Raw genomic sequence first — 21,677 nt, 5'->3', positions numbered from 1 at the left:
TAGCTGTGTTTTTAGAATTAATATCATCCGAAAACTGTAAGTAATTATTTGTTAGTAATTAATTATCGATTGTGCTAACAAAATCAGTTGCAAAAAATAAAAAAATTATAATAATAACATTTACCTGCTTTTTGTTTATTTTCTTTGTTCATATTCTCATCTATAACCACAATATACACAATAGTAGTAATTAGGCATATTTGAATTATTCTCATTAGAACCATTCATTATTTTGTGATACATGTTACGAAAATAATAAAAAGTCAATTTCAATAAAATATTAATATTAATAACATTTACCTGTTTTTTTTTCTGTGCTGTTATGTTCAACTTCGACAACATCATCACTCTCATCTATAGAATGTGTGGAATAGTTATAATTAAACAGTAGAAAAAAAATTACAAAAAAAAGATATTTTATAAATTTAATTATTACCATCACTTTTCATCAGGACTTCCTCATTAACCTCATCACTAATGTTACATGCCATTTTTTATTAAATTTTACTCTGATAACCTGCATTAAGAACAAATATTAATTAAGAAAAGAGTGGGTGAGATTAACCTAAAGCTGCACAAACAATTTGTTCTCACAACAAAAATATATGAAATACTTGAAAAATTGCAAATTGTTGAACAAATGAATAAAAGATGTGATCAATAGTTGATAATATTAAAGCTTCAATACAGAAAACATTTCATGAAAATCTTGCATATTAATTACTTAATTATTTATATTATTGTTGCAAATTCTTATTCCTATCTTGGCTTTTAGTTCATGAATTACATACACATTTTTTTACATGCAATTCACTTAACAGGGTGCACCACGTAAAGGTAAGCCTTTGCACCGCACTTAAAAAGAAAAGGGAGGATAAAATGTTCTTAATGTTGATACTTTTAATAAAATATGATATAAATTAAAGAAAAAAAATAAGTTGTCCTGATCTTTACGTTGTCTTCAGCCTTTAAGGATTGTAATTAATAGAGCAATTTTGTACATCACCTAAAAACAAAACGTTAAGATGTATTTAAAAAAATGGTCAAAAAAAATTAAGGTTTAATATTTACCTTTAGATTGTGCGAGATTTTCATTTGGAAGGTTATCATAAAACCATTACGATGGAGTATTTACAGAGTCTGTCATTTAGAATTTAAGTTAAGGCTATTATGAACATGCACGAAATGAAAAGTTGCATTAGCAATGCCAAAAAATTAAATATTATGTTATTGAAAGAATGCAGGTAATGAGTAATTAAAAATATAAAGATTGAAATAACTTTCGCAATTTAGCCTAAAATCTGGAAATTGCTGAATTTTGTTTCTCTAAAGATTCTACGTTTAAATAAGTACTTCTAGTTCATTTAATGAGACATCGCCTTAACAGTTATACATACGCTATCAGTAAAAAAATGATAACCAACTGTAGGTATGTGACATTAGTCTCTTTAAATGAACTTTTTAACAATATTCAAAACTAACAGAATTATGTGAGAACTTGTGATTCTGGTAATTTTAAATATTATTTATGTGAGAACTTGACGGTAAACAATATTTTGAGAGTAACATTTCCCATTAAAAAGCCCTTGCTTGGATGAGAGAACAATACTTACTCTAACATCATCAAATGCCCTTGCTCTAGAAAAAGCAACATACAACTGACCATGAGAAAAACATGGCCTGCGCAACAATATACCAACCTTTTCAAGGTTTGACCTTGTGCCTTGTTTATTGTCATAGCAATAGAAAGCCTTAGTGGAAGCTGTCTGCGACGCAAAACTAAAGGCATACCTGTATCCGGAGGTGCAAGTTGCACCCTTGGAATAAGTACCCTATCTCCAATAGCATTGCCAGTGAGTACTTCAGCATCGACACAGTTGTCGTGAAGATATCTTACAATTAGGCGAGTGCCATTACATAAGCCTTTATTTATGTTTATGTTTCTTAATAACATAACAATGGCACCCGATTTTAATTTAAGACAATGAGGAGGCATACCTGAAGGTGTGATACTATTTAAAAATTCCACCGGATATTGATTCCGTTCCTCCTCATCATCACACACAACATCATCTGCACTAAAATAAATTTTTATCTTCACCCGGCAACAACTCCAACACCTGATCATTAATGATAAGTGAATCATCATTTGTAGGTGTTAGTATTACAGATGATGCCATATTTTCTGGGTGAAAATCCCTAAACAAAGTATTAACAATACATTGATTTTGTTGTAACACACAATTGGATGGCACTTCAATTGCACCTTGAAACGGTGGTTGTTCCCGAACTGGTAAAACACCTTTTCCAAGTTGCAGAAGCCATGCAGCAAATTCTTGTTCTCCTGGCCTCGTTCTCATGTTGTGAGTTAATTTAAATTCTGTAACCAAGTGCCATGGTGGAGAACTTTTTAGGCACATGTCAACAATTTCAGTTGGATTTCCTTTTCTGACAACAGGCAATAATTGTGAAAAATCACCACCTAAAAGAACAACTTTACCTCCAAATGGAAGTTCGCTATTGCAAATGTCTCGAAGAAGACGATCTATTGCATGGAAAGCATGCTTGGGAATCATGGAAGATTCATCAAGTAAAAAGAGATTTTTTTGCCGTAGCTCAGCAGCATAAGCAGACACCGGAGTTATGCTGCATGTACTGTTTTCCAAAATAGGAACTGGTAACCGAAGTAACTTATGTATAGTGGTACCGTTTTTTAAAAGAGTTGCTGCTATACCAGTAAATGCAGCAGTTCCAACTTGAAAACCTCTACCTGAAATTTTGGAAATAAGGTAATTATAAGTAAAGGTTTTACCACTGCCACCAGCACCCTCTAAATAAAACAAACGGTTGTTTTGGGCTGTATTGTTAGCAACATTTACAACCGCTTCTATAACTGCATCAGCCAGTGCTGTCTGTTCTTCAGTAAGTTGAGCCCTCAGTTGAGAAGCTCTTCCAGCCTCCAAAGCTACATCAATGTTTTCAGCTGGAGGTATTTCATCTAAACTTGGAAGATTAAAATCAGTAAGAGATTTACCAGATTGTCTAAGTACAGAATAAATATCTTGAAGCACCCTGTACTCAGCTTGATCCTCGTTCATTTGGCGAGGATAATCCTCACACATAGAACCCTTGTACCTTGTCCACAAAGTAAAAGGATCAGAAGGTTCACAGTGGATAAGTATTATTGCAAACAATTGTCTTAATTGCCGAGGCATCTGGAAGTTGACAGCCTCCTCCAAAGTATTGTTCCATTCGGTATCATCTTGCAGTAGTCCACCCAATAAACAGGTTTCACGAAATGTCTCAGCGACATTACCATCCACAGTTCTTAAATCTTCATAAGATTTTGCACCACACGTATGTAATAATAGCATACGTAAATAAAAAAGCTCACCTGCGCGAGGACTCACACTATACATTCTAGAGACAATTTTAAGGTTAAAGTTTCGCCTTGGTGTCCAAGCTTTCCTGTCGTTATTGAAAACGAAATGAAGAGGAATGTCTGGATACAAATATTGGCGAGCATTGTGATTCTCTCCATTTAGCACAAACCAAGCTGTTAATTTAGTGGCTTGATTTGCAGCTCTGTTCACAGCTTCTTCAACCTGGTCTGGCTGAAAATGAACAATATGATTATTAGGCAAGTGCACTGGCAGTCTATGGACAACATGAGATTGCTGATGCATTTTAAATTCAAAAAGGCGCCATATTGCTTCTGGCGCACTGACATACCTAGCGTCTAAAAACGTCTGTACCTCATCGTGATCAATAATACGTTCATTGATCTCAATGTTGGCACAATCATGACCCTTATAAATATATTTATAAAGGTATTTAACAGATTTAACAGACATGCAAGCCTCTAAGTTTATATGTGCATTGTATTTTTTGGAGAGCCATGGATTGTAGGGAACAACCCATCGATTATCTACATCAACATTATTGACATTGATATGTATTCCATTATTACGACGTCTATACAATGGATATCCATCAACGTCTGCAACGGTAGACCCTAAAAAATTTTTCGGAAAGTTTTTTGTGCAAACACCATCCTCCATACACCTAGAATTAGGATTCAGATAGCCACATGGTCCATGAATCATACACGACCGAATAATTTCAAACAGCTCAGGTTGTTCCTGTTGATTAGGAATTTCGGCTGAAATAACACTGTCTATGTCATCTGCATCCCGAAGTTTATCATTGGGATCTAAATGAAGTAACAAATGACAATGAGGTAAACCCCTCTTTTGAAATTCTATAACATAAACATGTGATACAGTTTTACCTAAAACACCCCTTTCAGTGACATCTTTTAGGAGTTCATTTAGTTTCAATTTAAAAACTCGAGAAACTAAATCAGGCCGATCATGTGCACGTTGGCCTGCAAACAAATTTTCTGTAATCTCACGCCATTTTGGATTGCATGTAAAAGTCAGAAAAAAATCTGGTTTTCCAAATTTACCAATGACAGCCATAGCATCTTGATAGTTTGGAGCCATGGCACGTGGACTTCCTTGAAAACTTGAAGGAAGGACAACAATACGTCCTGGTTGAAGGTCTCGCTCTTCAGCTCGTGCATTCAAGTGGTCAGCTGAACCTTCATAACTGTCAACACGCAGGTTTGTTTGATTCGCACGAATGTAATTTAAGTTGTTACCCTCAACTTTAACATAAGAATCCACACAATACTGTTGAAATAATTTTTTACCATAATGAATCGGGCTAAAAATTTTCCCGAACAGCTACACGGTAAGTATAATATTGCAACATTGTAGTAGTATTTCGAGTACGGGTTGCACGTTTGGCAACATGGGGTATCCCATAATACCAATCTGGTTCACCCCTTGGAAAAAATAGAGGATAAACCATCGGCTCTAAATTTGCAGATACCGTAAAAATATTTCGCAAATTGCCTGCACGTGGGTAGGTAACAATATCCCTGTTTCCAGGAGGAGCTCCATCTTGGCCAACAAAAACTGCAGCTACTTCGTCATGATGTGGCAAGTTATATCGCCTTCGATCACTGCCAACTCTCATGCACATGCGTACTTCTGATGGGACACGGTTTTCAGCTGCTGCCTGAGCAATTTCATCAGCTTCAACTTCAGCCATGTACCTGTATGCAGCAGCAAAAGGACTAACTCTGTTCATTATATCCTGAACAGTTTGCATCACGTCTTCTCTACAGCCATTATTTTCAGGACGTGCCATTCTCTCATTGAGTGCTCTACCTGCTTCATAAATATAAAGTTGGTTAAAAACAGGAGTTTGTCCCTCAGGAGGGTGAAGATCCCCAACACGATGCCATATTTGACTGCATATACGAAAGCATGGTGGCCCACGGCCAGGGGGAGGTCGAAGATTTGCTCCAAAGGAAGCAAACGAAACTGCACTATTATACTTACGTATATTCATTTGAAAGTTCCGTGCCTGAGCAGTATCATTATTTGTTAACAGTTGCCTTAGCTGTTCAGGGTATGGTGACAAATTATCAAGTGCAACTTTACCATTATGGCAGCATTTGAAACACTCTTCATTTTCAAACTTTATAACTTGACAATTTTTGTCCATAACACCTAAATAATAAACGTTAGGCAATACATGTTGACGTGCAACATTATAGTATGGGGCATTTCTGCGAGCACGAACAGCAACGTTTCGTTGTGCATTTGCTCGTCTTCTATTTGCAACCTGCGAAACATTTTGCCTTTGTCGAGCAATAGTTTGCCTTGTAGCATCCCGAGCACGTCTATTGGTAGCCTGATCATTATGTGCTTGACGTGCGATAGTATGTCTTTCATCATCACGTGCACGTCTATTGGCAGTCTGCTCATTACATTCAGCACTACGACTTGCTGCTTGCCTAACTGAATCACTCTGATTCCTATTGTTAACTTGATTAACTGTTTCGGAATGGCGTAAGGACGCAACATATTGTGCATGTCTACGCCTAGCTAAAGACACATCATCAATAATTGATGTACGTGGTATGACATTTACCTGTGGCAGTTCAATATGTTGAGGAAGATCTGGTATCTGACCCATAATGAGACCTATTAACCTTTGATTATTTTCTGGGCGCTGAAACACAAACCTACCTGCATTATTGAAAAGCCTAAAACCACGTACACAGTTGTTACTGTTATTACTCTCTGGGTTAGACATGACAGAAGAATACACAACTTTAATTAGCTAGGTTATAGGAACCAAACTATAAGAAAAAAAAAAATATATATATATATATATATAAATAAGAATTGAGATAGCTACATAAAGTCACTTTAACTTTCCTTACTAAACTAAACTTAGGTAGCTAGATAGCTAACTGCACATTTTAGAAACTTCTTTTACTCCTTGCAAAATGTCCCCTTTTACATTTAAATTAAAATATTGAGAAATTATCAATGAAAACAAAAACATTGAATTGCATGTGGCCCTTTTCTTGTAGCTAAAGTTTACAGAAAATTATACTGTAAATTATTTTGTCATTATAATTTGCATTCAAAAAAGAAGAGAAGTTTGACTACTAAGGTAGTTATTGATAGCTAAAAAAGAGGAATTACAACATAACTCATAGGTTAGTTAGAAGTGTTATAGCTAGGAGGGCCCTAGTAGCTAGGGGGATAGAGTCTTAAAGATGTGGATAGAGATAAGCTAAGACACCCAGTTAAATATAGTTAAACTGGGGAGGCTTAGGTAGGTATATAGCTATTTGTAGTAAAACACACACATAATATATATATATATATATATATATATAAGGAGAAAAAATAGCAATATAAGTGAGTTCAACAAACCAAGCTTTCCGTTTGGCCAGCAGATTTGTTTGGTAGCCAGCTAACAGCTTTGTGTAGCATTTTGAATTTTAGGACAAACACATTAGTTACGCACCAAGGTATACATTAATTATGCAAAAAAAAGTAAACAAACATGGTAGTTTATTGTTATAAAAAACGCAGTAAAATAAAAAACTTGAGGTTTTCAAGTGTCTTTTTTATGGAAAATGCGAGTCTGCTTGACAACTTAAAGTGTGATATATAGGACAGTAAGATGTAGCTGGATGAATGAAAATAAAAATAGCTACCCTTTAAAAGCTTAACAAAGATAAATTTGAAATTTCTTACTTTTTTGTACTCTTTTCTGACTTTGTTGTAGCTCGGTCGTCGTCTTATTGTCAACCAAAAATAAACTCTGTTGTAAATCGTCGTGTTTTATTCTTGACAAAAAAAAATCTCTAGCTAGATATAAATACTCCTTAGTCGTAATAAGTAGTAAAGAAATTAGGTGACTTACTAAATATGTATAATAATTTCTTTTTCACTGTACGTAAGCTAGCTTAAAACTTCTTTTACGCTTAAACCAAAATTTGCAACTGAATGTTGTAAAAGCAACCTACTTCAATTCCCTTTCTAAATCTGAAAAAAAATTTTACTGGCTGGTTTGATCGTCAAGGGAAACTTGCATTTTTCGGCAAATGAAATTTATTTATTTTGATCACGTGATTTTGTTTAACAAATGAAATTGATTTATTTTGATCACATGATTTAGAAAGTAAACAAACAAAATGTCGCGGCTTTTATCGGCAAAAGAGATATGTATTTTCGGCTAACTTCAAAGGCAAATGACCACATCAACTTTGCCTGTCACAGACAGACGGACACACTCTCCGTATTATTATAAGAGATAAAGTAATTGTTATAATAATTCTTTTTACTAACACGAATAAGATTAGCAATTTGGTTTCTGTAATATTTATATAAGTTATGGTTTCTTGTTTTAGTGTTCGCATTAGTAGAATTAAAAATTTTTTTTAAAAAAAAATAATTCCTCTTGTAGATTGATTGTCTTATACCTATAGTTATCCATGGTTTAGTTTTAGTTTTAAATTGTTTCTTGGTTAATTTTTTTTGAGGAACGTGTAAATTTATTAGTTCATTAATTTTATCAAAGAAAAGTTTAAAATAATTATTAACATTATTTACAGTTAAAAGCAAATGGTTGTCCCAATCAATATTTACAAAATCATTTTTAAAAATTTCAATGTCAAATCTATTCCAGTCATAATAAAATGTTTCAGGGGTGTTAATTTTAATGTTAGGATTTTCTTTAAAAATTATGGCAAATTGGGGTAGATAATCAGAAATTGAAGAAGTTAAATTACCAGATACAATTTTATTAGAGTTAGGACATAAGAATATTGTCAATTAAAGTTTTCGAATTCAAGGTTATCCTAGTTGGCAGGTTAATATAAGGGATTAATAAATTAGAGTGAAGAGTATCAATAAAATCGTTAACATTATTATCATTATTGTAGTTAATCAAGTTTATGTTGAAATCACCCATCAAAATCAGAGATTTTTTTTTTCTTTAGAAAGTTTATCAAAGAGAGGATTTAAATGTAAGTTAATAAAATCGTGAGTACTTAAAGATAGATGTTTATAAACAGAGCCAATAATGTAGTTAGTTTCTTTATCATTGGGATTATGTACTTCAATAAAAGTTGATTCGACAAAATTTGGTTCGAGCATACATAGGTCACTTCGGGGAGTTGATGATAGGGAAGATAAAACATATAAAGCTGTGCCACCGGCGTTACTACTAGTTGGAGTGTGAAAAAAAGTATAGTTATCAAATTGAGGAAAGGAATAATTAGACAAATTTAATCTTGTTTCACTAAAGCCTAGAATACTAAAATTGAAGTCAAGAGAACAAAGAAGAGAATTAATTTCTTCAAAGTGTTTGTTCAGAGAACAAGAGTTCATGTGGAAAATAGAAAAATTAGGTTGAAGATTAGAATTTAATTTATTAGGATTGACAGAAGAAAAGCTATTACGAAATGAAGCACAATCATAATATTTACAATCTATAAATTCATCAAACGAGTCGACTATAGGATCAATAGGGATTTCAGAAAAATCATCAGGCTGGTGGTCGGAGCCAAAGGGAAGAGTCTCAGAATTACATTTTAGACATGACCAAGTCTCGTTATCAGTGGTCAATTTTTCAAAATCATGAGAATTTAAAAGGTTACATTTAGGATGGCTCCAATTTTGGCAAAAATCGCATAAGATAGCTTTAGAATTGGTCCTAATTAGTTTATTACAAATGTTGCAAAAGAACTTACTTGACATGAAGATGTGCAACGATAACGTGGGCAGACTCTTCGTAACTTTGAATGCGAATTGTAAACAAAAACAACAACACAGCTTGTCTACCATCATGAATAGACCGTGTAGGCACCAGCTCTACAGCGAAAACGCGATGTAACCATAGTCAGTAGAAATATAAAATAAAAAACCCGGACTATTATTGAAAAAAAGTACACAAGCGTATAAGGGATTACAAGAATAATAAAAAACTTAGGAAAAATCAACATCAGGGAATTTCGATTTTAGGTCATTCATGTGGAGGACTTTTGTCCCTGCACTCTATTCCGTTAAGGAGTAATTAACTACTCCGTTGAAAGTCCAGAATCTATTTAATGATGCCATGACTGTGAAAGTTTTTTGCCCCCAGATGAACCTGTAGTAGGGACACAAATTGTTATTAATGTAGATTTTATTACCTCCACCGCCCAACTTTTTGGTGTCAATTGAACTTACGCCCTTTTTCTTCGACAGTAGATTTTCACATTTCTTCCTGTTGACAAACCTTATGATGACATTGCGCGGAGTATTAGGTTTAGAGTTCTTCCCTTTATTGATCCTGTGACAGGCCTCAATTTCATCTTCAGAGATTTTAACATCTAGTTCGTTTGCTATATCGAGCTCGTGTTGGGATACCTCTTTAGATATTCCCGCAATTTCGATATTATTTCTTCGAAATTCCAGTAACTCAGATTTTTTAGTTAGATCATTTTTAAGAGAATCCATTTCTATCTTGAGATTTCGGTTTTCCTGGATAAGATTTGAGATTATTTCGTCTTTGGATAATTTAAGTTCATCGCGTAGTAGGCTCATTTCATAAGTAAAATGTTCGAGTGTGATTGGTCCACTTTGGTATCCTTCATTTATGAAATTCGATGGATACGAAGGCGATGTTGGAGGTGGTGAATCAGCTTTGTTTTTTTTCGCTTTCCTTTTGCCATGTTGATAGTATATATATAATATATTAGCTCAGTTTAAGAAAGAGTCTAGACACTTCAGCGCCCGCGGCGCGATTTGTAAAGTGGTCGGGCCACATAATATAGTGACAAAGGAGGCGGCACCTTGGTTGGCTTGGTTTTTTCTATAAAGACCCTTCAGATTGGCTAAAACAAGCATCTTTAGCTATAAGCTACAGCAGAAATGTATGTCAAAATAAACTCTTTGCAGAGGAATAATTATTTTTTCTCACAGAATATCAATAAAAATCTATTTTACATTTTTCATAAAAAGTAATAAAAACGTTACAAATCGCTTTCTGTAAAAATACCAAAAACATTTTGCCTAGATGGATGAGCCCTTACAAACTCATTGGCAATATCTATTAAAGAAATCGTATCTAAGATTTCCTTGTGTACGTTCAACAATGACAAATCGTTGAACCTTTCCTGATTCATGCTAGAACGTATCCAGGTTTTCAACCGTCTCATCGTAGAAAATGATCGTTCCGGTGTAGCGGATGTAGCTCCCATTGTTAAAACCAATCGTATGATGATGACGACATTTTTTATCAATTTTCGTTTTTCGGTTGATAACGACTGTACAACATCTACAACATCGCTGAAGTTGACAGGACTGGATTCACGAAAGATAGTTGGTAGCAACTCCAATTCACACAACAACGATTGATCGTCAAAGTCATCACAGAAACTTGCATTAACGGTCTTCATTTCTTCTTCGGCTGGCGTTTTACTTATTGACTTCAACAACAGTTGTTCCACTTCTGTAAATACTTAGAAGGCAGGTTGCTCAAACCTCTCTTTGATGGTGCTGACAATTACGTCAATTGCTTCGAAATAGATGGCCTTATAGTGGGCATGAGCAGTTTCTGGATAGTAGGCTTCTCCAATGCTGCTTGGATTTCCTTCCACAAATTCCAAGATGTCGTACTTTGGTCTTTTGCGTTTTCTTGGCGCTGTTGGCGAAGAAACGAAATCCATCGAACTTGCTGACTTGGTGACTGTCTCGTAGAATATATCAAAGTCTCTCTCGTTTCTCATGCCTTGCATCGTCTTGTTCGTAAGTTCAGCCAATTCTTTACCGCTGATTGCTGACATTTTTTCTTTCTGAAGTGTTATGGACAGATTATCTGTGTGAGCATAAAGCTTGCGTCCTAGATTCAGACCAAAATAGAATGAAAATGACTCCATCTGCTTTTTACACCCATTAATCCTCGACTCCGTTTTAGCGTCTAGCTTCTCATTTAAACTCTCGTTCCACAACGCCATCAGTGGTTCGTAGTTTTCGATGATCTTCTTGAAACAGTTCGCCCGAATTGTCCACCTTGTTGTACTCAGCTTATCCAGCTTTCCTGCATGTTTATCAGTTTCTAGGGTTCCTTCAACATTTGCAGTCAGCTTACCCAGCATGTTCTCCCGTTTCGGTGAATACTTCACTAAAACACAAATTTCACCGGCAGTTCCCATTGTATCTCGGAGGATCTGACACTCTTTAGTCATCGATTTGACAGCAAGGCTTAAGGAATGTCCTTGGCAATGGGTCGCGATGGCTTTTGGCTGCTCCTCTTTGATAATGGCAGAAACACCTGAACGTTTTCCCATCATGTTGCTTGCCCCGTCATAGGTTTGGCCTCGACAATCAGATAGGTTCAATGAGCACCTCAGCAAAATATCTTTGATGGCCTTGACGATAGTTGCGCTTCGAGTATTGTCAACTTTATAAAAGCCCAAGAAATCTTCATTCACATTTAAATCGTCATTCGCTGATCGTACACAAAACGAAAGTTGTTCGGCATTACTTGCATCAGTGCCTTCATCTGCCATCATAGAATAAAACCTGCGCTCTCGAACGGTATCTAACTTTTTCCGCAATACTTGAGAAGCCATCAAATTCCAGAGTTCATTTTGCACATCATGGTGATTGTACTTATGTCCAATTTTTCCATTGATATGATCCATTACGCTTGAATCTCTACTTCCGAGGAGATAAAGAAGTTGGGTGAAGTTGTCATTGTTATCGTCTCCTTGAAGAGCAATGCCTTGTCGGCCAAGGTAGCGTAAACATCTAATGACATCAAGGAGGTACTTTCGTTCAACCTGTCTCTGGTCGGTGAGAATGTTGTCCATCAACTCGCCAACGTGTGCACAGTGTGGTAGAACCAGTGAAACTATCAAGAGCATTCTTCCAATTTGAAAATCCTTTTGAGGTGAAGGCTGTGTCCTTGTTTGTTTGATCCTTCAAGTTTCCACGCTTTTCTTGCGTATGGCAATAGAAACACACCACAGCATGTGCGCTAAAACAATAAAAAAGATATTTAGTTGGATGCATTATCAAAAATATAAAATTAGTGATTGAAATGATAGTCCGTTTAATTTATAATATGAAAAAATAAAAAGACGCTTACTTTTCAGCATAGTGTAACCAAGGAAAATCTTTAGTCCAATGTGCTTGGAAGCTTCGTTCTTTGGTGCCATATTTTTTCTTAGGAAATGGATAAGTAGCAGGAGGATGGAAAGGTTTATCGGTAGTTATTTCAATTTTTGTCTCTGATACTTCGTTTACATTATGTACGTTGATGGATGTTTGATTTGTAGTAGTTTTGTTAGTATCATCTTTAGAATTTTTAAAATACTTTGTCAACTTATTTTGATTCATTTTTATGCAGAAAATAATCTCGTGTGTTTTTAAATACTCAGTTGCGTGTTTTCACTTTTTTCACAATCAATGCGCAATGTAATGTCTTCATATTTCATAGTAATGGAAAAGGTGAAAAAGAAAAGTTTTGCCTTTGTTATAGTTCAATTGTTTATTTTAATTATACAGAAAGACCGTTAATGTAATGCTATTTTATTTGGAACAAGAACTCTCAAATCAGAATGTTCTAGCTAAAAAAAATTATTACTTTGCAAAAAAGTGGTCGGGCCACGGCCCGGGTGGCCCACCCGTCGCCGCGGGCCCTGCACTTGTTGTTGTTGTTGTTGTTGTTAATTTATTTATTGTCGGTTAAAATATGTACAAACAATACAATAGCTCTAATTAAAGTGCTAATCCAAACCGACATATAGACAGAAATATAAATACTATAAAAATAAAGTAAGTGAAATCAAAAGAAAAACAAATAACATATTTATGTTATTGTGAACAGACATCACAAGAACAATGCTGGCCATTCCAAAATTTTATCATTTTCTTAAAAATATTCAAAGATTCTGCTGTTTTCATATGATTGGGTAATATATTCCATATATTTGGACCTAGGGAAGTTAAACTTTTAGTTCCGAAACTTCTGGTATTTTTTCTTGGAACCTTGAGATTATTGACATTTTGTGATCTGACAGATCTTTAACTTTGTTGGAAATCAAAAATGTCATGAAAGTATGAAGGGTTAAGGCTATGCAAAAACTTGTAAATTTCTGTACATAGCGTTTTAAGCCTGTAAACACTCATGAAATTCCTTCCTGATTTTAAAAGCAGTTCCTCGTATGTACTATCAGAGTCGTCAAATAAAAAACGCAAAGCCCTTTTTTGTATTCTTTCAACTTTTAACAAAGATTTAGTAGATGAAAAATGCCACACTAATGGACAATAGTTAAAGTTGAAAAGTACAAAACTTTGAACAAGAGCAACCTTTGCTTTGTAAGTCAGAAACGTATCTAGCCTAACTAATGCATTCAATTGTGCCGAGTTCAGAAATGTGAAGATCAAAGTTTAATCTGTTGTCAATAGTCACACCCAATAACTTTACGCTATTTTCTGTTTTGATAGTTTTATCGCCAATTGTTAAATCTATGTCACTATTATTATTTTTGTTCCGTGTGATTATAATGGATTGAAATTTTCCAGGATTAGCTATCATTTTGTTATATTTCAGCCACTCTAAAGCTGTGTTTGATTCACTTTCTAACAGTTTTATTAAGTTTGTAATCGAGTTAGAGTAAGCGGAAAGGGAATTGTCATCAGCATAATTGAGAACACTAGCTTTTTTAATAAAATAAATAAAGTCGTCAATAAAAATATTGAAAAGAATAGGTCCTAGAATCGACCCTTGCGGTACACCAGATAAAATTAATTGAAACAAGCTCAAACTGTTATTTATTCGAGTAGCTTGTTTTCTATCCGAAAGGTAAGACAATATGAAAAGTAGAGATTCACTACTAAAACCATAAGCACTCAGTTTAGTCAGAAGTAAATCAAGTGGAACACAATCAAAAGCCTTTGACAGATCCATTAAAACTGCACCTACTACATAGTTTTTATCTAATTTGTCTTTCCACTCTTCGAGTAACCTAATAAGAACATGTTGTGTACCATATGACGTTCTGTAAGCCGATAAAAATTCTGACAGTTTAAATTCAATATATGTAACAATTTGAGACTTAATTACTCTTTCATAGAATTTAGAAAATATATTCAACACACTAACTGGCCTATAGTTGCTCACACTAAACTTATCTTTACCTCCTTTTTCTAATGAAGACAAAATAGCTCTTTTAGCTCCGTCTGGGAAAACAGAAAGACGAATGCTGCTCTTTATTGCATTTGTTATGGGTTTAATCAAATAAGGCTTTGACAATTTAACCATTTTTGCTGTAATTTTGTCGTCCCCAGAAGCCACGCCCACTTTGATGTCACTAAAAAGTTTAGAGACTTCTGATTCACTAGACACACCTACTCTGATACACCTAGATTTCTCGCGCCACTCTGAAACACGCCCGTACGGTACGCAGGTCTGACTAAGTCTGATAATATACAGTAAAATACATAAATACTTCCCATGATATAAAAAAATATCCTTTATATGAATTGCACCGCAATGTTAAAATACCGTAAATAATTTTTAAGGGCGCTTATTCGAAAGGAGCGATTATTCAAATAAGGGGGCGCTTATTTAAAAAATTGAAATTTTATTGTTTAAATTTTTTCGCTAAAACAAGTATCTCTTTTCCAGGCTCCTCTATATCAGAATTTTTCACATCTTTGGCGGAACTCCTTGGCCAGCCCATGGCGTACGACATTGCGCAATTCTTCTCCAGAAATGAAAAAATAAGCGCTATCTGTGCCGATATAGATATACTTAAAGTCTTGGAGATCTACATACTTATCCAGGAAATCGTAGTAAAATTCAAGCATACGTAACTTGGCTAGTTGGTAAACTGCAATCCAGCATTGTTAGGCTCTGTCAACCCCGCACCTGTGCTTTCCTTCTCTAATTTCATAAGCAACGCCTATCGGCTCCAAGTCTTCGAAATATGGAGATCTCATCGCTTGATCAACCTTTCTTTGTTGCTCGTGAACATTGTATTTACATGCCTTGCGACATCTGCAATCATCTTACCATAAACGAGTTAACTTTCAGCTTGCATGTATCGCCAACAATACGCTAATCTTTATCTTTATCAGCTTCCCTACGAGCCTTCGCGATCTCTTCAGGGAACCAAGCAAATTGTTTACCTCGCTTATACTCAAGGCGTTGGTGGATGGCTGTCACTATCATACCATGAACAAGGTACCATTTTAGAACAGGCTTATATAGCAGGATCTTTTCCGCTTTCATCAAGCCAACGAGCTTACGTGTACCAGAAACACGTTTACGACCTGTCGATACCAGGTACGCGTGCATATGCTCAGGGATTCCTTTATCTGGTATCTCTTTTACGTACAACACACAGAGGTGATATCTTGGAGAATTTCTCATACAAATCTGCGGGCACTTTAATGTCAACTTGGGCAAACGCAAACAGCGAGCCTGCTTGCACATCTTGTGTGAGTTCCTCAACGCTATCCGGCGATTTGGGCTCAGCAATTTTGATCAATTTTTCCTTACTCCAAGGGAAGTCTTGCAACAAGGTGCTCAGGTACCTCATACTTGCATATAGCCCCAAGATAGTCATGTACGTTTTGGAGTCCTTGTATACATTTGATCTGATCCTTGTCACACCACTCTCGTGATACTGACAGAACAAGATCGCCGGACCTCCTACTATACCTGTTTGTAGCAGCTCGTAAGCCTCATTCTTCGTACATTTCGTACAAGCTTTCTGCACATTTTTACAATCCTTGCATGTCTTGCTGTAGCAGTCTTCTTCACATGTATGCTTACAAGGCTCACCTGGTGCATAGAGCTCTACCTTACGGTTTAATTTTAGAGTCTTGTTCAGCACATAACGCATCGACACGCCTGGAATACTGACTGCATCTTTTAAAATGTGGATATCATCTCCGTAGTATTGACGTCTTGTCTTATCAACTGCTTCGTTAAAGGGTTCAACGTCAGCCATCCTATATTCGCGTAACCAGTCCATCATCTTCACACAACCTCCATTATAGAATCTGGTGCAGAAGGCTTCGCACTCTTCAACGTAAAGTGTATTCTAACCGTTCAATCGGCTATAAAAATCATTGTGAGCGACAGGGCCGACATAGTTTAACTTGTCGTAACTTGTTAACCATTCTTATGGGAATACGAGCTTTTCGAGCTTGCATTCGAGAGATTTGCATGTCGTAGCTCATGCCAGGAGCGAGAAAATTCATAATATCAAGAAATTTGAATTTTGATGTTGTCACGAACATGTAATTGTTGTCTTTTTGTCTACTTTTGTCTTTTCGCTTTCGTTTTTCGTAATTTCTTCGACAAAATAGCGCTTGATCATATTCAGATCATATTTTCCACAGTTAAACCAATCACAGCATCATGGTTTATCCATCTACAAGCATGTCGAAATCTGTTGGTCTTGGGTACATTATTTCCACTTCGGCGACAATAAGGGCGTTTTCAGTTCTTCTAAAAAAAGTTTCAATAAAATTTTAGGATCTTCATGCTCTATGAACGTTGGGTTGTCATTCAGACTATCGTCAATACCGACACTTACTGGTATATGCTATAAAAGGTATGTTAAATCAAATGTTTGCTGGTAATTTAAAGGTGACAAGATGGCCTCGAAATTAAACACGATGTAATGAGGATAGGGTGTGAATTTTTTATTGAACTTTCGGTAACGAGGTTGTATCCCTGTTGTCTTATGATATCCTCCCTTTTCATCGTTTGTTTATAACGATATGTGTCAGGTTGTTCTGGCTGGCAGGAGCATCCGGGCCAAATGCATCCATGGTATTCGTTGACGGTCTTCGTGATAGGCTCATAACCGTCTACTCTCCACTCCTTCCCTTTTTCATCACATATCACACGTTCACCACCATGACCACAGAATGCGTGATGTATATGCCTTCTTGTTTCCCTCGATATGTGTTCTTACCATTTAGATGCAGCGTAGCTATAACCTTCACCATAGAATATCGGCATATGTTTCACTTCCTTACCTTGCAAATGATCGTCGTCTTGACCCCTTAACATTCATCTTTCTTATGTCGCGTGAGATTGCATGCTTTTGTAAATAGTTGGCCACATACCTCGCACTCCAGCATTTTTGTCAACACCTCAATATCGTTAATGTAAAAGCAGTGGCCTTCCAACATTCAAATAGTGATGTCATCTAACCCTTTCTTATGCTGCTTCCGACCATAGACGAGTCGCCATGGTGCTTTCTCGTTGTTTGACTTAGGTTCATACACTTTGATGTTGATCTTGAGATGGTTTGCGATACTTTCCATATCCACCAGCTTTGTAGGGAGCACGTCATTACGCTTTAGCTTGGAGTCCTCATAGTACTCTAGGGCAAATGGTTCTTTGGTGACAAACTATTCCCTCTGTTTTCTATCTCCCCGGTAGTGTATGGCAAGACATCGCCACATACACAAATTGTCCTTTCTTTCCTCCCTACCATCAATACCGTAGATGCATCTCCTCTTTCGTAGCCAGTCTGGAAGAGGTCTGCAGCCCAACAGAGGTTCGCGCGCGCTTATGATCTTAACCTGTACATAATCGAAGACGATTTTCCTTTCATATACTCCTGGGGTATCTATAGTTCTCGATGCTGGGAAGTAGGCTTTGCTCCAAAACTTTCCGTTCTCCAGGTCGTTTCATTTCATATTCCTCTATGAAAGCTTCGATGTCTGCGATGCTTGATAACGACTTGGAGCTCTTAGTTTTGTGATATAAAGATGCACCACCTCCTCCTTGGTAGATGTTACAGCTGAAACTTTAAACAACATTTACTCGCATATCTATATGAGGGGTGATTTTATCCATGATAGCACGCGTGAGCGTATGGTTCAGATTCTTGTTGATCCTCTATGTTTTGATACGACTCTCATCCTGCAGCATTTGTATATCATTTTCAAATATATGCTGAATATATGCTGAATATCTTCGATCACTTCTAAATCCGTGGCCTCCTTCTTTTCTCGAGGGAATAGGTGTTTCATATCTTTGATTCCCTTATATTTATCTTGTATATCCTCCATGTTGTAGTAATTCTCTTGTGCTTCATGCTCGATCTCATCGTGAAGCGTCGTTCCTCTCGAAAATTGTTTTTTTGCTTTTTTGTAATAATCAGTAATAATATCCCTCACACTCTGCAATCAAGTGGTAAGAGCATCGCGAGTGGCTGTCATCGGCGCTGATACAGCGTTGTATAATTGTGTTATTGCCGTTCTTAACCAACTCATTTTTCTATTTATTATAAGTAGAATTTAATTATCAATAAAATTTTTAGATGGACAGAAAATTATTTTACTCAATTTGCGCAAAATGACGTCGGTAGATTTTATCGGAATTTTGCGCATGTGCAGATGTTTTTGCTTCTGTCAGCAGAATTTATAATTTATGATCATTTTGATTAATTTATGCTGATGACGCCAAAGATTTTCGCGTAGATACTACACGGAGTCACAGATTTTTGCGGGGGTGTCGGGGATCTATGTAAAAGCGAGGGGTTTACGCTTGAACCCCAATGTCCTAATTCGAGTGACTCCCTACATCTACTAATTAGGAGGCATACCTAAGGGTGTGATACGATTTAAAAATTCCACCGGATATTGATTCCGTTCCTCCTCATCATCACAAACATCATCATCTGCACTGAAATAATTTTTTTCTTCACCAGGCAACAATATCAGCACCTGATTATTAATGATAAGTGAATCACCATTTGTAGGTGTTAGTATTACAGATGATGCCATTTTTCTGTGTAAAAATCCGTAAACAAAGTATCAACAATTCATTTATGTTGATCCAAAACACAATTAGATGGCACTTCGATTGCACCTTGAAATGGTGTATGTTCCCAAATAGGTAAAACACCTTTCCCAAGTTGCAGAAGCCATGCAGCAAATTCTTGTTCTCCTGTTCTTGTTCGAATGTTGCGAGTTAATCTAAATTCTGTTACCAAGTGCCATTGAAGAGAACTTTTTCAGCACATGTTAACAATCTCAGTTGGTCTTCCTTTTCTAAGAACAGGCAACAACTGTAAAAAATCACAACCTAAATAAACAACTTTACCTCCAAATGGCAGTTCTTTATATTCTTTGAGAAGACGGTCCATTACAGGGAAGGCATGTTTAGAGATCATGGAAGATTCATCAAGTAGAAAGAGTTTTTTTGTCGTAGCTTTGCAGCATAAGCAGACACTGAAGTTATGCTTCATGTACTGTTTTCTAAAATAGGAACTGGTAATCGAAACAGTTTATTTATGGTGGTACCGTTTTTCAAAAGGGTTGCTGCTATATCAGTAAATGCAACAGTTCCAAATTGAAAGCCTCTACCTGAAAGTTCAAAAACAAGGTAATTATAAATAAAGGGTTTACCACTGCCATCAGCACCTTCTAAATAAAACAAACGGTTATTTTGGGCCGTATTGTTTGCAACATTCACAACAACCTCTATAACTGCATCAGTGCTGTCTGTTCTTCAGTAAGTTAAGCCCTCAGTTGAGAAGCTCCTTTAGCCTCCATAGCTACGTCAATGTTGTTAGGTAGAGGTATTTTATCTAGAATTGGAAGATTAAAATCAGTAAGAGATTTACCATATTGTCTTAGTACAGAATAAATATCTTGAAGCGCCCTGTACCCCGATTGATCCTCATTCATTTGGCAAAGATAATCCTCACACATAACATCGTTGTATCTTGTCCACAAAGTATAAGGATCAGAAGGTCCACAGTGGATAAGTATTACTGCAAACAGTTGTCTCAATTGTCAAAGCTTCTGAAAGTTGACAGCCTCCTGCAAAGTATTGTTCCATTCAGTATCATCTTGCAGGAGTACACGCAATTAACAGGTTTCACGAAATGTTTCAGCAACATTACCATCTACAGTTCTTCAAACTTCTACTACATTCTAGAGAAAATCTTAAAGTTAAAGTTTTGCCCGGGTGTCCAAATCTTCCTGGCATTATTAAAAACAAAATGAAGAGGAATGTCTGGATACATATATTGGCGAGCATTGCGATTCTCTCCGTTTAGCACAAACCAAGCTGTTAATTTTGTCGCTTGATTTGCAACTCTGTTCAAAGCTTCTTCAGCCTGACCTTGCTGAAAATGAAGAATATGGTTATAAAGCAAATGCACTGGAAGTCTATGGACAACATGAGATTGCTAATGCATTTTAAATTGTCTCAGAACGTCTGCACCTAATCATGATCAATACGTTGATTGATCTCAATGTTGGCACAATCATGACCTTTATTAGGTATTATACCTTTATAATTATATTTATAAAGGTATTTAACAGATTTACCAGACATGCAAGCCTCTAAGTTTATATTTACATTGTATTTCTTGGAAAGCAATTGATTGTAGGGAACAACCCATCGATTATCTACAGCAACATTATTGACATTAATATGTATTCCATTATTACGACGTCTTTACAATGGATATCCATCAACATCAGCAACGGTACACACTAAAAATTTTTTAAAAAGTTTTTTGTGGAAACACCATCCTCCATACACCTAGAGCTAGGATTCAAATAGTTACATGGTCCATGAATCATACACGATGAATAATTTCAAACAGCTCAGGTTGTTCCTGTTGATTAGGATTTTTTGCTAAAATAACACTGTCCATGTCATCTGCATCCAGAAGTTTATCATTGGGATTTAAACGTAGTAATAAATTACAATGAGGTAAACCCTATCTTTTAAAATTCTATAACATAAATATGTGATACAGTTTTACCTAAAACACCCCTTTCAGTAACATATATATTAGGAGTTCGTTTAGTTTCAATTTAAAAGCTCGAGAAACTAAATCAGGTCGATTATGTGCATGTTTTCCTGCAAACAAATTTTCTGTTATCTCGCACCATTTTTGGATTGCTTGTAAACGTCAGAAAAAAATCTGGTTTTCTAAATTTACTAATGGTGGCCATAGTATCTTAATAGTTTTGAGCCATGGCACATGGACTTCCTTGAAAACTTGAAGGAAAGCAATCAAACGTCCTGGTTGAATGCCTCGCTCTTCAGCTCGTGCATTCAAGTGGTCAGCTAAACCTTAATAACTGTCAACACACAGGCTTGGTTGATTCGCACGAACGTAGTTTAAGTTGTCACCCCCAACTTTAACATAAGAATCCACACAATACTGTTAAGATAAATTCTCACCTTAATGAATCGGGCTAACATTTCCCCGAACAAATACACGGTAAGTGTAATACTGCAACATTGTAGTA

At 36.0% G+C, this 21,677-nt stretch overlaps 2 protein-coding genes across 2 annotated transcripts; both read right to left on the bottom strand.

The window, feature by feature from the left end:
* Positions 1-504: 504 nt before the first annotated feature.
* LOC130613606 (uncharacterized) lies at positions 505-6,863 on the bottom strand. Its single transcript, XM_057434926.1, has 7 exons — positions 6,804-6,863; positions 4,753-6,198; positions 2,102-4,694; positions 1,701-1,998; positions 1,614-1,638; positions 1,002-1,006; positions 505-517 (listed from the first exon to the last, which is right to left on the bottom strand). The coding sequence occupies exons 1-7, from the start codon at positions 6,861-6,863 to the stop codon at positions 505-507; spliced, it is 4,440 nt and encodes a 1,479-aa protein (XP_057290909.1).
* A 4,019-nt stretch (positions 6,864-10,882) lies between these two features.
* Positions 10,883-12,067, bottom strand: LOC130613605 (zinc finger MYM-type protein 1-like). Its single transcript, XM_057434925.1, has one exon. It carries the CDS (start codon positions 12,065-12,067, stop codon positions 10,883-10,885), a length of 1,185 nt encoding a protein of 394 aa, XP_057290908.1.
* Positions 12,068-21,677: the final 9,610 nt, after the last annotated feature.

Source organism: Hydractinia symbiolongicarpus, chromosome 11 (assembly GCF_029227915.1).
Source record: "Hydractinia symbiolongicarpus strain clone_291-10 chromosome 11, HSymV2.1, whole genome shotgun sequence".
NCBI lineage: Eukaryota > Metazoa > Cnidaria > Hydrozoa > Anthoathecata > Hydractiniidae > Hydractinia > Hydractinia symbiolongicarpus.
The sequence above is the reverse complement of the archived record's forward strand: the minus strand, read 5'-3'. Positions and strand labels throughout refer to the sequence as shown.